Consider the following 19,587-nt stretch of genomic DNA (forward strand, 5'->3'; position numbering starts at 1 on the left):
TTTGTAGTCAGCATAAACTGGAATTCACACACTAATCCCAATCCCAGGTAAGAAGGATGAAGTCATGGTACTCATCCCAGTGTGTGTTATTAGATGGAACAGATGCCACCATTAGTTACAATGATCCCCTATAACAAGCCATTTTAAAGGTGCCAATAGCTAAAATATTTCCAGGGACTATGAGAAGGGACAGGACTGAAGCCACATTAGATCTAAACTCCATGTATGTACACAGGTCTCAGGAGCAGGCATGTCTAAGCCTCCACATTGTCTTCTACTGATAAAAAAGATCCCTTCAGTGATTGAACTCCACCCAAACTGCTACAAATTTCAGTCAAAACTGTACCATCAAAAAGATGAGAGAGAAGAAAATACAATTTATTATGAGAGGTCTTTTTATCTTATAACAAACAGTCCAAGATAGCTGGAATTCAAAACTATATATCCCACAAATGGTTGGAAAGTTAAATTTTCTTCCTCTACACAGTCAATGGAAATGAAGGCAAAGAAGCAAGAAACTAAATGTATTAGTTTCCTATTACTGCTGTGACAAAGTACAACAAATTTAGTGGCTTTAAATGGTACATATTTATTCTTTTTCAGTTCTGGAGTTTAGAAGTCTAAAATCAAGGTGTTGGTAGGGCTGTATTTCACTTAGAGGCATCAGGGGAGAATCTGTTTCCTTGCCTTTCCAGCTTTTTTGGGCTGTTTTTAGCTCAGGATTCTTTCTCAATTTCTCTCCAAATTGTTGCTATCTTGGCACATCTCCTACCACTCCCTTTGACCTTCCTGCCTCCCTTTTATCAAGGTTCTTGTGATTATCACCTTAGATCTGATAGTCCACGACAATCTTTCTATCTTAAGTTCCTTAATTTAATGTCTGCAAAGTGTCTTTTTACTATGTAAGGTAACAATTCACATGCTATAGACATTAGGACTTGAACACCTTTGGGGTGGCCATCATTCAATCTACTATACTCAGCGGAGATAGGGGACCCAGAAAAAGCCTGAACCCTGAGGTTGACCCAAGTACCTCCTAATCTTCTAATATTCATCTTGTTTGTGATAGAGAGGGAAAGGTTACCTGTGACACTGTTTAAATGCTTGGATCCAAATAAGTAGAAAGCCAACCCTAGGCTTTCTAGTTAAATGATCTGTTAGGTTCACAGAGTTTAAGATTCTTCAAATCAGTTTTCTATCATCTACAACCCAAATAGGCCTGATTCGTACACTTGCCCAGGGTTAAAAAGCAGCAAAGCTAGGATTTTCTGTCAGGTCACCTGATATCTGAGTCCATCATCTTGACCACTGTAGGGGTCACTGATGATAATGCCCATCTGTCCTTTATTTGAGGTTTCTTCTTAATTCTTGTTGATGCTCTCATCCTCATGCCCCACCCACCCCTCCTTATCTTGGCCACAGGGACTTATGTTGTGGCTCCCTTCTTTCAGGGTATACTCTTCTCTCATCCTCAACAAATACCCAGCTTGTTTCTTCCAGTATATTTCCTTAAAAAGAACAGTGACTCAGTGAGACTCCAGGCCACAGACTCTAGGACCACATAGAGATATACCTTTACTGAGGTATAAGAGAGGCTTCATCTTTACAGAGATGAGAAGCATACCCCAGCCCCCAATCCTGACTTACCTTCAAGATTGGAAAGCATGCCTCTTGTGAGATATGGTTAAATTTTCAAATTCTATTACATTAAATTCTTAAAACTCACATGCTATGCATAGGCTTCACTATTGGCTTTCTGGGGGGAAACAAACAAAGAAACAAAACAAAAAACAACCCCAAAACCAAAAACACACACACACACACAACCCACCCCCCCAAATAAACCACAGAACATCCTCTATACTTTAAGATCTTACAGTGCCAAAATGGCAGCTGTTATTTTAGACCAGGCACAAATATAAGCACAAGGTACTAAGATGATATCTTAGATAATTAATTTTATTTAATTTATACTAAGAGGCAGGCAATTTTTTTTTTTGAAGTGAAATATAGGGATACTGATAGACTCTATTATGTTATATTTTATATTTCTGTTCACTTTAGCTGGGTTGCTCTTTTAATTTGGAACGTTAATCCCTTAAGTGAAGCAATTCAGATTATGCCATCTCCTTCAGTACTGCACATTCCCTTGAAGCATTACCTATTCCATATAGAAGATTCTATGGGTTATGGGTAGGACTTTTGAGCTGAAAATTTACATGTGGTACCACATTGGCTCAGAGAGGTGCTGAAAGTCCATGGTGCTGATGCTATTTGTCAAGCTGGCCAGTCTAAACTACATTTCCCAAAATTCCCTTTTCTAATTGTTGCCAGGAAAAGAAATGTGAACTAAAAAAGACATTCTTGTGTGAAATTTGTGGGGCAAAAGTGAAGCAGCAACTGTTTTGTAAATCACACACTCTTATTAACCTGTTGGCTTACCTGTTGAAAGACAGCACTGCCCCAACTTCCTCTGGAGCTTCCTTCAGCTTCTCTGATTCCTAGGCCATGGCATGGTAGATAGACAGATCACAATAGATTGATCTATAGATCTCTTAGTTTTTCTACCCTTCTGTTTCAACCCTGATTGTTAGAGTACCCCTTTTTCAGTCATATAAATCTTTTTGTATAAGAATTGTCTCCAAGCTGATCTTTCAAATTTATTTATTGTTGTTATTCAGTGATCATTGGTCATCTCTTAGATATAACATTGACTTGTGGCTTGGCTTTTTACATATTATTAAAGGTCAGAATTTTATGATTTTCCCGAAATCTTATTTCTGGACCCAACATAGTCTTAACATTAATCATTTGGTACTTGACAAATGGAGTGTGGATATTTATGTACTTTTATTTTGATACTTTCCATTCCTAGGTGATGATTCTTCATTATTATCATATTTTGTTATAGACTTGATAATGGTTATATTTATATGATGTCCTTTATCATTAAGCATAATAACTAGGAAAAAAGACAAACACCCAACTAAACTATCTAAAAAAAGTCATAGTTCATGAGTGGAGATTATGCAATAGTATTTGAAGTAAGAATCATTAGTGCAAATTTTAACATACTGTGCAAATCATAGGTTGTTATGGAGGAGGAAAAATTTTTGTTACCCCAATATATGATTTTGGGATGTTGATTATTTTAAGCTTTTAAGAAACTATAGAAAAAAGGAATTTGAAAAAACAGGTACAAATTACCCATTTTAAGAGATATTCACATTTACAAAGGGAATTTCCATTTGTAAGGGAGTCTTGCTGCTCCACCATAAAGCAGAGAGTGACCCAATCTCTAGAAACTCTTATCAATGGGGAAGACAATGACTTAAATCCACATAACAAACTTACCCTTATTTACTGTGCTTTTCCTGGTAAGCTTCCATAACTGACTCCCCGTCCTTAACATCTTTTATCTTTAGCTAAAGATGGTATTTAAACTGATGGCTTCAGCTGTGTCAGAGAGTTATTTAGTTTTCCTGGGTCTCTCTTATGTATATAGGATGTATATGTGTTATTAAACTTTCATTTGCTTTTCTCTTATTAATCTGTCTCACATCAATTTAATTCTTGGGCCAAAAAAGAGTCTTGAAAGGTACAGGAAAGTTGTTCTTCTCCAACATTACAAACAATCAGTGACAACTTACTTTTTATGGATGAAATACCTTATATTTTATTTGGTAGATCTTGGTGATCTAGCACAGATCTTGGTACTAAATGTATCTTGTGTTGCCATGTGCTTGTATGAAAGATAATGCATGTTATAAACCAGTTACAAGTAAATGGTTATTACATAGGACAACATTAAAACTATGCTTTTTATAGAGGTGAACATTCTGATTACACAGAACTCCGAGTTATTTTTCTGTGTTCCAAATATGAAATAATTCTAATGGTAGATAAAATTTAAAAAGGTCAAACCAAGGCAGTCAGAAAGAAGATAATCCAAAAAAAGAAAAATGAAACTCCCATAAAAACTAAAGTATAAATTGCACATTGCTATAGGGTCACAAAAATCTAGGTGTAAGAGAGAGATAAACTAAACTCTCTAGACTCCGCTGCACCCCTGAATTGAAGTGTACAGCAGTCTTGAGGGAATTGTGAATGATTGGAGTCAGGTGTTTAAAGTTAATGTGAGCATTTCTCCATTTCTATGTTTATAGCTGGACATTTTGTTGAATTTTTGTCACATCCTGCCCTTAAGAATCTCATAATCTAGAAGATAAAATTATGGAAAATAATGAAGCTGAAAATAAGACAGAAAGGAAGCTATTAAATCATGAATAAAGACATGTATATGTCATAGGAATCCCAGAAAAAGAAGTGTGGGAAAAAGGGGTGGAATGTTTATTTGAACAAATTATAGCTGAGAATTTCCTAATGTGGGGAAGGAAGAAGGCATTTCAGTCCAAGAGGCCCAGAGAACTCTCCTCAAAATTAACAAAACAGGTCAACACCAAGACATATCATAGTGAAACTTGCAAAATACAAAGATAAAGAGAGAATTCTGACAGCAGCTAGAGACAAAAGGTACTTATCCTATAAGAGTAGACACATAAAGTGTGTCTGTGTGAAGCAGACCTGTCCACTAAAACTTGGCAGGTCAGAAAGCAGTGACATGATATATTCAACATGCTAATTGGGAAAAATATGCAGCCAAGAATACTTTATCCAGAAGGGTTGTCATTCAGAATAGAAAGAGAGATACAGGGTTTCTAAGACAAGCAAAACCTAAAGGAGTTCATGAACACTAAGTCTGCTCTGCAAGAAATACTAAAGGGATGCTTTGAGTGGGAAAGAGAGACCAAAAGCAACAAAGACTAGAAAGGAACAGAGACAATCTATAAGGCTAGTGACTTTCCACATAATACACTAGCACAACATTCATATCTTTCAATAATTACTCTCAATGTAAATGTACTAAGTGCTCAAATATAAAGACATAAGATATCAGAATAGATTAAAAAAAAAAACAACTACAAAACAAAACCCATCAATATGCTACTTACAAAAGACTCATTTTAGACCCAATGACACCTCCAGATTGAAAATGAGGGAGTGGGGTACCTTCTATCATGTTAATAGACATCAAAGAAAGCTGGAGTAGCCATCTTTATATCAGACAAACTAGATTTTAAACCAAAGACTGTAATAAGAAATGAAGAAGGACACTATATCATAGTGAAGAGCTCTATCCAACAAAAAGATGTGATAATTTAAGTATTTACACCCCCAACTTGGAAGCAACTAAATATATAAATCAATTAATAACCAACTTAAATAAACTGATGGTAATAATGCAATAATAGTAGGGAACTTTAACACCCCATGCACAGCAATGGACAGATAATCTAAGCAGATGATCAACAAGAAAACAATGGCTTTGAATGACACATTAGACCAGATGAATTTAACAGATACATTCAAAGCATTTCATCCTAAAGTAGCAGAATACACATTCTTTTTATATGCTTGTGGAACATTCTCCAGAATAGATCACACAATGGGTCACAAATCAGGCCTCAACCAGTATAGGAAGATAGAGATCATACCATGCCTATTTTCAGACCACAATGCTATGAAACTTGAAGTCAAGCACAAGAAAAAATTTGGAAAGACTACAAATACATGGCAGTTAAAGAACTTCTTATTAAAAAATGAATGGGTTAACCAGGAAATTAAAGAAAAAAAATTTAAAAATACATAGACTAATAAATGGATAAGGAAGATGTGATATGTATATGATATATGTGTGTGATATACATATGGTATATGTGTGATATATCTGTATATATACCTATATATGTGTATATATATAATGAAATATTATGGAATATAATCCCATATATAATAATGGAATATTACTGAGTGACCAAAAAGAATGAAATCTTCACATTTTCAACAAAATGGATAGAACTAGAGTGTTTTATGCTAAATGAAATAAGTCAGTCAAAGAAAGAGAAAACTATATGATTCCACTCATATGTGGAATTTAAGAAACAAAACAGATGAATATAGTGAAAGGGAAGGAAAAATAAAATAAGATAGAAACAGGGAAGCAAACTATAAGAGGGTTAACTCTGTAGAACAAACTGAGGGTTGCTGGAGGGGAGCGGGGCAGGGGATGGGCTAAGTGGGCGATGGTTATTAAGGAAGCACTTGTAATGAGCACTGTGTGTTACAGGTAAGGGATGAATTGCTAAATTCTACTTCTGAAACGAGTACTACACTGTATGTTAAGTGACTTGAATTTAAGTTAAAAAAAAAAAACCAAAAAACCTGGTTTCTTAACTTAGTGATCATTGTGATAGTCTGAGAAACTAATGCAGCAATTCTTATTTTTAAAGCATTTGGCGACATTAAACTACCATCTTTCTGCTCCTGTTTGTCAGAGCAACTCGTATGGTTTTAATCTAGATTTTATCTAGATTTAATCTAGATAACCAATCACTAGAAAATGCTGATCTACTTTACAAGGAATCACACTGTTTTATTAGAGTTTATTCTCAAACTAACACTTTTATTTTTCAGTTTATTTGATGTTATTGCTCTGTCTCCTTTAAGTCTTAAAGGAATTTTTTCCAGTTCTCAAATTATTGGAGTACCATGAGTCAAATTTTCTTATGGAAAAGAACCTAAACTTTTAAGAAGTTGGTTTTCATTTTGTTTCTAACAGAAAACAAACTAGTGAATTATTCACTGCCATGAAAAAATTTTGCACATTTTGTTTGTGAACGTGTATTTGAATTCATATTTTCAATATCACAAGGAAAATAACATATGAGTCTTTAATGTGTTTCCATTGAAACTTAATGAGTTTTCAGTGTGTCATAAATTAAATAATTAAATTAAATTAAATTAAAACAATTAAAATTAAAAATTAAAATAAAATTAAAAATCTTAAATTAAAATTTAAAAATTAAAAAAATTAAAATTAAAATTAAAAAAGTAAAGGTTGGTAAGCAGTGGATATTTTCCATAATTATCTGTTTCCCCCAAGGGCAGGCTATGTTGGTGCTATATGATTTTACCAGCATCATGCAACATCAGTAGGGAATATTGAGAATAAATCTGATAGGGGAAAGGGAAAACTCCATGGAGAAAATTATATTACAGGTTCAAAGGATAGTTTGGGCCTTAATAAACATAAATAAACTAGAGAGTAAGAAGCTACAGATCAAATGAATTATCTAAATGTAAAATTTTTGATATTGGAAAATGGTAGAGTTTCTTGTTTGTTTTTTTTCCTTAGGTCTTTCCTCTGGGCTCCTGAAGCACACCATGGAATCTGCTGCCAGAACCACTTACAATAAAGTTGTCCTATTTACAGGTTTTTGATAAGCTGATTTTATTCTTTAATGAATAAGAAACGATGCCATTATCCCCTACAAAATAGCTAAGGTTTTACTTGAACAAAATCCGTTTGGAAATGTTAAGCTGGTTACACAGAACTAATATGCCTCAAGGTGGTCATTCTCTCTGGATTAAAGCTGTGGAACAATTGTGGCTCCTGTTACAAGGAAAATGACAAAGGGCCATTATGAAAAGGGACAAAAATCTCTGTTCCCAGAGGGGGACTGACAAGCTGAAAGTCCCCTTCTACAGGCCAACACAAAAGCCTGATTGCCTCAGATTGTTTGTTTATGTAAATCAAAATGCTTCCATTAATTCAGCAAGTGGGCTGCTCAGAGACAAAGAAGGTGGTGATTGGCTGGATGCTTGCTTCTGGGCTGGTGGCAAATCTGACAAATCCTGTTGCTTCTGTTCTAAGCTCTATTTGGACACCTTTGGGAAAAGCAGTTTGATATCAGGTACTCAAGCAAATACTTTGTATTCTTAGAGTAGGAGTTGGAACTACAGAACTTGAAGGGGAGAGAACACATCTATCAAGGATCCTTTCACTCAGTTTCCTCATAGCTCTCTCTGCGTCCTTGGACTCAACTTTACATTATGACAGATGTTCCAGGGACACTCAGTCCAGCTGAGTGCAATGGGGACACACCACCCGAAAATGGTCAACAATCGATCACTAAAACAAATGTGGAAGCCAGTGATGTGGATGGTACCCCACCATACTACCGCGTAGAACCCCATCTTGAAGACCTACCCACAGAAGGAAATCAAGAGAAAAGTGAAAAATTACAAGGGAATATTGTAGGCAACTGGTCCACGGATGAGAAGATTCTAAAAGGTAAAGCATTTTTCCTTTCTCCTTGATTTGCTCAATTCAATTTGTAAACTCATTCGTAATTCTTTTGATAAACTGTTATGATGGAAATGTGCTGTCCATCCTCCTACCCATGTCCTTGCCCAAATGTGGTCTCTTATTCTACTGTGGCTGGATGACTAAGGACCAACCCTCTGCCTCAGGTCAATTCCAGGCTTATTTATTTGATAGCTTTAGACCCTGGACAACTTCCCCAGCCTCCTTAGCTTTCCCAGTTAGCAGAAAGAAATATAAGTACTGATATTTGAAGCGTTGTTGTGAGGATTACTAAGTGTTGGTTAAATGTTAACTATATTATTTATTAGTATTATGGACAGCCCCGATATTTTTTAAGTGAAGAAAATTCAGCATTTCAAGTTTTCCTTCTGAAATATACCTGAACTTGTCTGAATTCATGGTTCTATAACTTACTAGATGGAAAAGGAGAGGTTATCCTTAGGTTTATAAGTAGGAACCAATGAAGGAATAAGTTGGGAGAGTGAAACAGTTACTTTTAGTGAACACAATTGCAAATTAAATCGATCTATGTAGCTAGAATCTAAATTGATAATTTATTTAAACTTAAACTGCTTAAATATAGTATTAATCTTGTGAGTATTTTTTCCCCCCAGAAAAACCAGAAGAGAATCTTTTTATTGTTCATAAGGCTATCACGGATCTTTCTCTCCAAGAAACAAGTGTTGATGAAATGACATTCAGAGAAGGTGAGAGGAACTTCCATTTTGTACACAGACATTGTCTGACTGAATATGGATGGTAGTTTTTGCATGGGATGTTCTGTGAGTGTGATGTTGAAAAAGCCATCCAGACAGATCCTTCAAAAGCTCAAAGCTGCTATAGGCAGATAAGGGAGTAGTCTTGATTATCTGTGGGTTTCACCTTAAAAAGTGTTCCAGAAGCATCAAGACTGAGACTGCATAGGTTGGTCTAACTGATTGGCATGCCTTGACCTGACAAAATGATATCAGTCTCTTAATAAGTCAGTCCACTAAGATTTATTTAGTGTCTCTAAATCTGTGTCAGGCACCTTGTGAAATGTAAATGTTTTAAAAATGGGTTTATCCTAAAAGCTTACTATTGACATACATTTTAAAATAATATTATAAATTTATTTGATCTATAGAAAAATTCTAAGCATCTATGTAAGCTGAAAATTGTTATCTAATTCTTGTTAAAGAAATCTACCAGGTAATGAAGGTAATTTTAATTGTGTTCTTTCAGAAAATGAGACAATAAAAAGAACATTGATTTTTAAGTGACATATTTCAGATAAACTCAAGAGACTAAGAAACACAAAGCCTTTTATATTTTACTTCTCAGAAGATACCTATGTTGAAGCCATTTCCAAATCAGGTTCAGGATAAACACGTATTAATTAATCACTCATTTCTTCTTTTGCAGCCATAAGCATCTTATCTCAAAACTGAAGTTGGTTCTTTAGACCTTGAGCAATTTAGCTTAGCTTGGACCTTAATAGGCAAAATATGGAATAATTTTTTTTTAAATATTATAACATCACATAAAATTGTAGATGTCAAGCAAGACAGGGATGTGACTGGCAATTTTGGGGGTTTGTCCACTTTGCCTGGATACCTCCCAGACTATCTGCGGTCCCTATGTAGCAGTGGGATGTAGTAAGGAACAACTATTATTAAGCTTTTATATTAACACAGGTAATTTATAAAACTTAAGCCTTAAGCCCCATGAAATGAACTAAATAATTTCTCTGCCCTTATCTTTCTGTTTCCAATATAACAAGTTATCACAGGCAGGGATCTCAAAGTGCATGTAGAGACCCTTTTAATTTTTTTTTTTTAAGATTTACTTATTTATTTAGGAGAGAGACAGCATGCACACACAATGGAGAGGGGCAGAGAGAGAGGGGGAGAGAGTCTCAAGTAGACTCTGAGCTGAGCATGGAGCCTGACTGGGGGCTCAATCTCATGACCTTGATATCACAACCAAGAGTCTGACTCTTAACCAAATGCACCACCCAGGTGCCCAGAGACCCCTTCAAATATCTGATCAGGAAATCCACTGGAGATAGCAGTTTTCTAGGATCTTTTGTTTTGTCAAATACAGAATGAAAGCAGTCTGGATTTTTAAGTAGATGGTGTCAGGGTGAATTTTTCCCTGAATGAATTCTTTTGTGTTTGGTGGAACATATGCTTTTCCTGTAAGGCACATGTTGGTGTCTTCTATTTTCACAATGACAAACAGCTATAAAGTCTCCAAAGAGAATACTCCTTGGTTGAAAAACAGCAAGATGCTAAAAATATTGAGGAAAAACTATAATTTAAATTCAAGAAGTAATTTCATGCATGACAACTCCATGCCTGAGTCATGGTGTGAGCAAAAAGATCAGCTTCTTTGGCTCTTATGGGAAAAAATAGAATAAAAGAAAGCTTACTTAAGATTACAGAAAACATGCTAATGTATATTTATTTATAATGTAAAGAAAATTAACTGGGTACCAACAGCCCAATAGGAATTGTGTACAACCAGTTAGGACTTCTATCTCTTTCTGTAAGTATACAATCTGATCCCTGTGTTGGGAAAACAAAACAAACAAACAAACAAGCAAACACAAAAAGAGAATGAAAAATCTTGAATGGAAATGGACTTTGAACATCTCTCAGTGAAAGTAGAAAGCTATGATGGGGAAAGACTAAGACAAACACTGCCTTTCACTTTATTTAAGGACTCTTATGGTGTTGAAAGGGAATACCCAACACACTACAACACACACTACTGTAGGGTAGTTTCAACACACTACAGGTAACTAGACTGAAGTTTGGGATGAAGAAATGGAAGCCTGACAAGGCACACAATCTAGACAATATTTTAAAGTCACACGTAGACTGAAGCTTCTCATAGTAGCCCCTTCAGAGGTGAAAGCCCAGAGAACAACCTCCACTCTAATTCTTTCTAGCAAACTCAATAAATATTGTTAAGGATATGCTAATGTGATCTGTTTGAAAAGTGAAATTTGACATGAATTAAGCCTTGTAAAAGTCACTGCACGGTACCAAACAACTTGAGTTAATTAGTCGTTAGTAGGGATATGTCTAACGTAACAGGCTAATCTACCAATATATAGAGAGGACCACGACAAGATTTTTAAAGTCTGGCTCTCTAGAAATCAATGGCAGATCTTAGATGCTTTGATGGGCTTGGTGTCACTGTTAGCCCAACATAGGACCCCTGACCACCCATGGCTCCCTGCTCCTCCTTCCACAACTGGTACTTTAGCACAACTCTGAGAATCATGGTAGCAAATACTGAATGCGCTACTCTGAGCATGCCCAGTTGGGAGGAGTCATTGTTTTTACTACTAGAAGAAAACCTTTTTTCTCCTGTGAGATATTTTTCTAATTCTCCTTGAGGAATGTGGTGTGTGTGTGTGTGTGTGTGTGTGTGTGTAAAAGATAGGTCCAAATATTTTATTTTCTATGTTCACATTTCTAGTCACTACAGACTAGACAGGATTTTAAAAGTCTGTCTCAGGAACATCAGTCTCACTAGATACAACAGTCCACAACAACAAAAAAACGTTTTATGGTCAAATGAAGTTGAGGCATCAACTTCTTAGAGACCCACAATATTTATTGGCATTTTAAAGGCTTGCGTAAATTCTGAGGCTTACTTAACGGTGTTTAATGTGATATTTTCCAAACTAATTTGATAGTACAACCCATTTTATTGTGTAAAACATATTATTAACCCACAGAATAATATCCTATAAGGTATGTGTAGGGAAATGATTGTCCAGAAACATAATTTAAAGAATAAGAGTTGGGTATCCCAGGGCACCTGGGTGGCTCAGTGGGTTAAGCCTCTGCCTTCAGCTCAGGGCATGATCTCAGGGTCTGGGATTGGGCCCTGCATAGTGCTCTCCTCTTAGCGGGGAGACTGCTTTCCCCTCTCTCTCTGCCTGCCTCTCTGCCTACTTGAGATTTCTTTCTCTCTGTCAAGTAAATAAATAAAATTAAAAAAAAAAAAAGAATTGGGTATCTCAATTATCAATTGATTTTGCTACAGGACATCAATGGGAGAAGATTCCTCTGAGCATCAGTAACCAGGAAATAAGTAGACAGAAGGAAAGGATTGCTGAACAACTTCTAGAAGAGAAGGAAGAGGAGGATGGGAAGAACAAAGCTCGCCAGGCAGCTGAAATTGAATGGTTGGGATTTCGGAAACCTAGCCAAGTTGATGTGTTGCATTCTAAACATGAGGAGGAGGAAGAAGTTTGGGATGAAGAAATTAATAATGATGACGATGATTGCAATGATGATGAAGATGAAGTTCGAGTGATAGAATTTAAGAAAAAAAATGAAGAGGGTTCTCAATTAAAAGGGGAAGGTGACGCAAATGAGGACTCCCCACTGAGCAGCCCCAGTTCCCAACCTGTGACGCCTGAGGAGCAGCCAACCTTCGGGAAGAAGAGTGATATCTCTAGAAATGCTTATTCAAGATACAATACAATATCCTATCGGAAAATCAGGAAGGGGAACACCAAGCAGAGAATTGATGAATTTGAGTCTATGATGCACTTATAAATTAAATGGAACTGAGGAATTCTCCTGCCCACTAAAGCAAAATCTAATTCTATTTTCCTGAGACACATCTTTGCATGTCTTATTTGAGTCATCCTCTTTAAAGATGTGAAAGCTTAACCTCTGTTTCACTGTAGGAAAAATATGGAAATAATCCTAGACAAAATTCAGTCTGGTAACCTCAAGTCAAAAAGCTTTAGATTCATTCATGGGCATTTGCTTTTTAAAATTTCACTAATATGGACTTGTGTGATAAGCACTAAACAGCAAACAGCAAGCACCCCTAGAGAATCTGGCATGATTTGGCTTGTTAAAAGTAACAACACTGGGAAATACAGTCATCAAATGAAAGAGGACTATGAGAAATGACCTGTATTTCTTTTGGTGTCTTTCTTCCTGTACATTGAGGGTGCTAGAAAGTCTGGTATTAAGCCTATTTCATTTCAACTTGTTTTTATAGACACTAGCAATAAGCTGTCCAAAATGTTTTGCCTTTCCTATTATCTTCAGAAAAGATTTTAAGTGGCTTTCCTTGGCATCTACAGAGTGAAAAATCTGTATAGGCCTTCTTCCTAGGTGTTACCATTGACTGAATTTTCTCACTAGAGGGGCTGAGCAGTTGTCATGTCAGGAGAATTCTGTTATTAAATGTTGGATTTATGCAGTCAAGATGAATAAAATCCATTGTGAGGTTGATACAGGGAGGGACTAGAGGATTGGTGGGCAATAGACTAAGGAGTCAGATAGTTTATTTTTGTGACTGAAAATAAAATCTCGTCTAGCACAGTTAAAGTCATTAAAAGTGAAAATGACAGCTTTAGCACAGTTTTAAGAAAATACCCTTCTCTATTACCACACTTTCTCTTATTAACAGTATCTCAGAATAATTTTCTTTCCTTAGAAACCCAAGACAACTCTAGTCATAACTGTACTAGTTACTATGAAAATGGAAATAATTATCTTAGGATATTTTCAAAGTAGAGTGTGAGCATGTATTTTTAGTAAGAAAGCTCTGATAGTCGTTGGGAATATAGAATTTACTGGACCTCAGCCCAAATCAAGATGCTTAAGACTGTGCCTGTGGAGTTTCACTGAAGCCAGTGTATCAAATAATGTATTAAATATTTATGAAAAGGGAGAGTCTATATTTTTATTCTTAGATAGTTTCATAATTTTTTATTTCAGGCATCCATATATATCACCCTGAACTTTCTGTCACCACAGATAAAGATATTTTTGGCCCTGCAAATAAAAAGACAATTCCTTATTGTCTGAATGTAATACAGTCTCCATTGTACTATTCAACCCTTTGTTTATTTCTTTTTCATTTTGTGAAAAAACCCGGGTTAGGCCTTCTTAGATTATTGCTTATTTATGTGTAACAAATCCCACACATTCTAATGGAAATTTCTTTAATTCTTCCTGGTCACATAATATATTTCCAGGATATCATTTACTATTATTTACTGTTTACAAGATTCAATTTTGAATTCAAGATTGAAGTGCTTCTTTTATTCTTTCAAACATATTTCACAACCTGATCATGTAAAAGTGCTGTTGCTCTTCATTTGTAGAACCTATAGATTTCATTCTTGATAATGCAAGTTTTTCAGAAGAAAGTCAGAGAAAATCAGGTGTTTATTGGTAAATTTAGGTAAAAGATTGGTGCACTCAGACAATTTCCTATTTATTTAGATCCTCTAAATTGTTCCACCTGGGCAACCTATTTTCTTTTCTGGGTTACTGATGAGCCCTACAATTTTCTACTTAACTTCAAAGCACAGTATTGTGTTATCCATCAAGGAACAGGAGCATATTGTTAACCTAACATCAACAGAGCCTCTATTTTTAATTGTTCTAACAGAAGTGTTGAATTTCTATGGAATCTGAGTGAACTGGGTGGTCTATGGTGTGACATAGTCAAGCTACTGGCTCTTATGGGGATCCAGTACAGAGTAACACTGGCCTTCAAAGCTTTGTGCTCTTACTATCTAATTAACCAAGCATGAAAGATACTGTCCACAAAGACTTTTTCAGGGTATGTTCAATGAGCAAATGCTTAATGCTTATGGATGAGGCAGTGCAGTTACAAAAGAGCACTGAAACTACTCTTGGACATTAACACCCAGATGCTTCCATCTTACACTAAGGCCACAGAGTTAAAGTGATCAGAAGCAAAATGATGGGGTTAGGTGACTATTTGATTCTTCATAACCTAGGAAAGGCAAGGGTATGGTTCTGATTTCATGAGGGGTATTTAACATATTAGACATTCCTACAGAACAAGTTAGAACACAAATTGGTAATAATACTGGCAGATTTACTGCTTTTGTGATCTAAGGTTCGGGTTGGATGGAAGAAGGACTCTGGTACCTGGTAGGAGGGGGAACTGATTTCTTGTGAGAATGTTGCTATTTCTTACATGACTTTTAATTTTTCTTAGTTTTGGGGTGAATATGAATTAATAAAATCTCTATTTCTTTGTCAATAAAAAATTTACTTTTCCTATAATGCTATATTGGAAGACATGGGATATGTCAGAATCCACCTATCATCTGTCTACAGTTTAAATAAAGAACTGCTGTGTCTGACTTGCTTTCAATAACAGTGTGTGTCCTTGTTTTGGTGTGAAGGATTTATTTTCTTTTGCTGTCCTTTAAAATTTAGGAAGAATGCTTGCATATCAGCAGCTACTAAAGACCATTAAGAAATGATGCTTTAGAAATCAAGAGAACACTTTATTTAAATCCAAAAAGCATTATTTATTTCAAAAAGGTCTTAAAATGATTGTAAAAAGAAAAAAAAAAAAAGAAACACAAAAACTTCTGGCAGGTAGATACCTAATGTTCCTGAAAAATTTGTGTTATTTTTATAGGAACTGAGCTCTTGTTTAGATACACCTTAACTTCCACAACTGGAAAAACACATATGTATCTCTCTAGCCCTGAAGGAAATACATTTAAACCATGCTGACACTTTTATAGTAACTGTTTCTGCCTATTTACATGGGCTAGTACTTTTGGCACATTTTCAAATGAAGAACGGACATTTAAGTTTTTCAAAGTGATAGGAAAAACACTTAAAATAAGTAATAATAGAGAATTATGGAAAAAGATGAAGCACCAGAGTATTATAAAAAAGAAATATGTTTGACCATATGAGAAAGGCAACTACTTTTAAAGGCTTAACTTTCATTGCTCTATAAAAACAAGAGCGCTATAAAAAGTAATGTCAAAAGTTGTAGCAAACATTTGCCAATATTAAAATATCAGACAGTAACATAAAAAATATGAATACCAAAATGTGCATACAGCTCATGAGGAACATGAAGTGACTCAGCCACACAATCAACATAAACACAATGACACAGGTAGTAATCAACAGCAGAAATCACCCAACAGATACATGGCAAACTACAAAATCAAAGGACAATGCCTCATAATCAACTGCCAGTATGGGAGAGTTTTGGAAATGAATTTGGAAAGTAACCTGAATCTTTAGTTAGTGACTTAAAATTACATATTTGATTCCTTCTTTATGATAACATCAGTGAGTAGAGGCAGAAAATTGGTTACTTCAAAATGTTCAACTTAACTCCAAATTCCTTTATATTCCAGTGCTTCAATCTTGTTGTCCCATTAACAGAAGTTTTTAGGTAATCAATAAGAAAATTCACTAATCTGACCTTTGCCTTCTCTTATTTTTCTGTCCACCTTTAATAGCTAATATGTATAAAACTAGCAATGTTTGGGCAGTTGTTTGAAGGAGGAGAATTAAGACATGTGCATAATCCAAAATGTATAAGAATCTTGATGATTTAGAGTTTGGTTACTCCCTTCAAGTATGGAAAATGATACCCAGAGTCAAAGTCCACTGGAGATACTTTTGTACAGAAGGCCAGATGCAGACAAAATTGTGCACTTAAAAGAATTAAAATTATCCAAAAACATTTCATAGTTTTCTTTATGTTTGTAAGCAGGAAGTCTTGGTCTTATTTTCTCCCTCTTCAAAGCATAAAATGTAGAGATTCCTAGATATAATTATATATACACACATATAAGAATATATACACATACTTTTCTATATGAATATATGTATGTATATATACATATATATTTACAAAGATAGATGCATTTTGGTCAAGTAATGATAATCTAGTCCCTCAAAAAATTGGTTTTATATCTAATATAAAGGTTTTATTTTATACAGATATTTATAACTGAAATCCTTGAACTGGTAAATACCAGTCAATCAATAATAAAATAGAAAGCCTCTGTTTTCAAAGATATTATCTGTTATTTATTTAATGGCAACTGTCATCATTAGAAACTCACCATATTAGAAGTTGTTCTGTTTGCTGAAAAATGAGAACTTTCCTGTGTTTTTGCAAAACAATGATTCACATAAAGTTGCAAGGAGACCCTAATTGGAATGGTAACTCCTAGTTGACCCATTAGGTTGAAACAGAGGCATTGAATCTGCTTATTGTGATGGGATTTTTTCCCCTTTCTTTAAGGTTCCAACACCTACCTGAAATACCATCCATTAAACCTCATCAGCAGTATTTAATACTTTACATAGCTTACGCAAACTTGTCCACAGAATGGCTGTTTGCCAAAAATAAATATTTTGTACATTAGCTTTGGCTAGTGTTCCTTTTCTCATTTCAAGGCTTGTGGCTCATAGCAATTTTTAAACAACCTACACAAAAGTTGTAAAAGCACTATGGTGACAATCTCCAGAAGAAAAAGTTACAGGTTTTGGTTCGTATTTTAAATTAAAGGACTCTTCAATGTTTACTTCCCACCTCTGTTCAAATTGGGCAATCTGTCGGCTTTGATTAATGGTTGGGGAAAGAAAGAGGTGGCAATATTATTTAAGGGGAAGCAATCTCTCTATGTCTGCTTCTCCTTCTCATATTTATTATAGGAAATGGAAAAGATTATGTCCTGCATGAAGTCAAGGAGATAGACCACTGTAAAGCATGTGCGGATAGCTAAACTTAAGCCCACACTTAGGTGATTAACAGAAAGGGTGCAGCCTCTATATCACAACCAAGGGAGACCTAAGACTTCACAATAAAGGGATTTTAACTGAGCCCACCTGAGCTGACTTCCCTACTTAGAGAAAAAAACAAGTCATAGGAGCATGAGACTCTTTTCGTCTACTTCTCCTCCTCCTCCTCCCTCTCCCTCTCCCCTTCCCCCTCCTCTTCCTCCTCCTCGTCCTTCTTTTTTTTTTTTTTTTTCCCCAGTCAGGTAGAATGGAAACTAGATTTTAATCTCTTACTAGTGGGATGCTCTTAGATAAAATACCTCTCAGCCATCATCTTTGTCTGCATAATGAGAAGAGTTAAGACCTAACTCTCTGAGTTGTGCACAACGGTGAGATGGGGAACAATTGGTGCCTAGCACATGACAGGTACTCAAAGATAATCAGTTCTCATCGGGTTTCCCTTTATTCCCTGTAAATTCCTTGTTTATACCAAAGATATTGGGACCCTCATCTGAGGCATAATTTCTTTTCTGTGTTTGAACATGGAAGTTAAAGTTGTTAAATAAAGATGGTACTATCTGGCCTGCTTCAACCCCACTCTCTTTGCATGAGAATCCCTTGAAAATCATCCTAAGCCATTCATAAATTCAGGGTTGACTGGAGAATTTGAATTCCTATACACTATAACTGATATCTTTGCCCCTCTACAATACCTAAGGCAATACTATAAGCAAGGTGTTTCCTTATTTAAGAGAATATTTCCAAGTTAGTTGTGGAGACACTAACAATACATTGTGATTGTGGCATATGGTGGTTTTTGGCCCTGTGAATGACAGCTGATTGAATGTCAGCAAGCAGAATTGAGCAAATTTGATGCTGGTGATAAAACATGGTTGTACCAACAACAGCTGTGTCATCCTTCAGGGAGAAGCTCTGGGTAACTGCTGAAAAAGAGAAAGGAATGGTGCAACCCAAAAAGTTCAGAAGCACTCAGATGGTCTGGTAAGTTAGGTTTTGATCGAATAAGTCCTGTAAAATACCGAAACTATGCTTGTGTTTAAAGTAACAAAACGTATAGACACTTCTCTAAGAAAAAGCAATGATTTAAGCCAATGCACGGAATACTCTGATGTCTCCCAACACAGCCTCCTACTAAAGAATTTAGGGTTGGGGCACCTGGGTGGTTCAGTGGGTTAAGCCTCTGCCTTCGGCTCAGGTCCTGGGATCCAGCCCCACACTGGGCTCCCCACTAAGCAAAGAGCCTGCTTCTCTTTTTCTCTGCCTGCCACTCTGCTTACTTGTGATCTCTTTCTCTGTGTCAAATAAATTAAAAAAAAAAAAATCTAAAAAAAAAATCTAAAAAAAAAAAAAAAAGAATTTAGGGTTGAATAGGACCCTAATGTGTCCCACTCAGGGGTTTCTCACTAGAAGTACCAGAGGCCTAGTAGCATTTACACTTTTATTTTAGTCTTCTGAAAACAAAATATAGAGAGTAATGCTTAAAAAAATGTTGGTAGGAGATTTCACAATTAGTCAATACTCTGACGTTTAGGTCTATAAGACTTCCAATTTGTGACTAGTTCCTTGCATCTTAAGAGTAGTTGAGCAAAGGGGCGCCTGGGTGGCTCAGTGGGTTAAGCCGCTGCCTTCGGCTCAGGTCATGATCTCAGGGTCCTGGGATCGAGTCCCGCATCGGGCTCTCTGCTCAGCAGGGAGCCTGCTTCTCTCTCTCTCTCTCTGGCTGCCTCTCTGTCTACTTGTGATTTCTCTCTGTCAAATAAATAAATCTTAAAAAAAAAAAAAAGT

General features: G+C 35.8%; 1 protein-coding gene across 1 annotated transcript; it reads left to right on the top strand.

Annotated features, from left to right (window-relative positions):
- The first annotated feature begins 7,686 nt into the window (after positions 1-7,686).
- ERMN (ermin) lies at positions 7,687-15,391 on the top strand. The gene is made up of 3 exons (XM_059167289.1): positions 7,687-8,194; positions 8,842-8,934; positions 12,272-15,391. The coding sequence occupies exons 1-3, from the start codon at positions 7,954-7,956 to the stop codon at positions 12,787-12,789; spliced, it is 852 nt and encodes a 283-aa protein (XP_059023272.1). The 5' UTR covers positions 7,687-7,953; the 3' UTR covers positions 12,790-15,391.
- The last annotated feature ends 4,196 nt before the right edge of the window (positions 15,392-19,587 follow it).

The sequence above is a fragment of the Mustela lutreola genome, chromosome 3 (genome assembly GCF_030435805.1).
Source record: "Mustela lutreola isolate mMusLut2 chromosome 3, mMusLut2.pri, whole genome shotgun sequence".
Lineage (NCBI taxonomy): Eukaryota > Metazoa > Chordata > Mammalia > Carnivora > Mustelidae > Mustela > Mustela lutreola.

Excerpts from the sequence above, each read along its gene's own strand:
- ERMN (XM_059167289.1), top strand. The coding sequence starts at position 7,954 with ATGACAGATGTTCCAGGGACACTCAGTCCAGCTGAGTGCAATGGGGAC. Across the intron at positions 8,195-8,841 it reads GGATGAGAAGATTCTAAAAG|AAAAACCAGAAGAGAATCTT; the intron begins GTAAAGCATTTT and ends TTTTCCCCCCAG. Across the intron at positions 8,935-12,271 it reads TGAAATGACATTCAGAGAAG|GACATCAATGGGAGAAGATT; the intron begins GTGAGAGGAACT and ends ATTTTGCTACAG.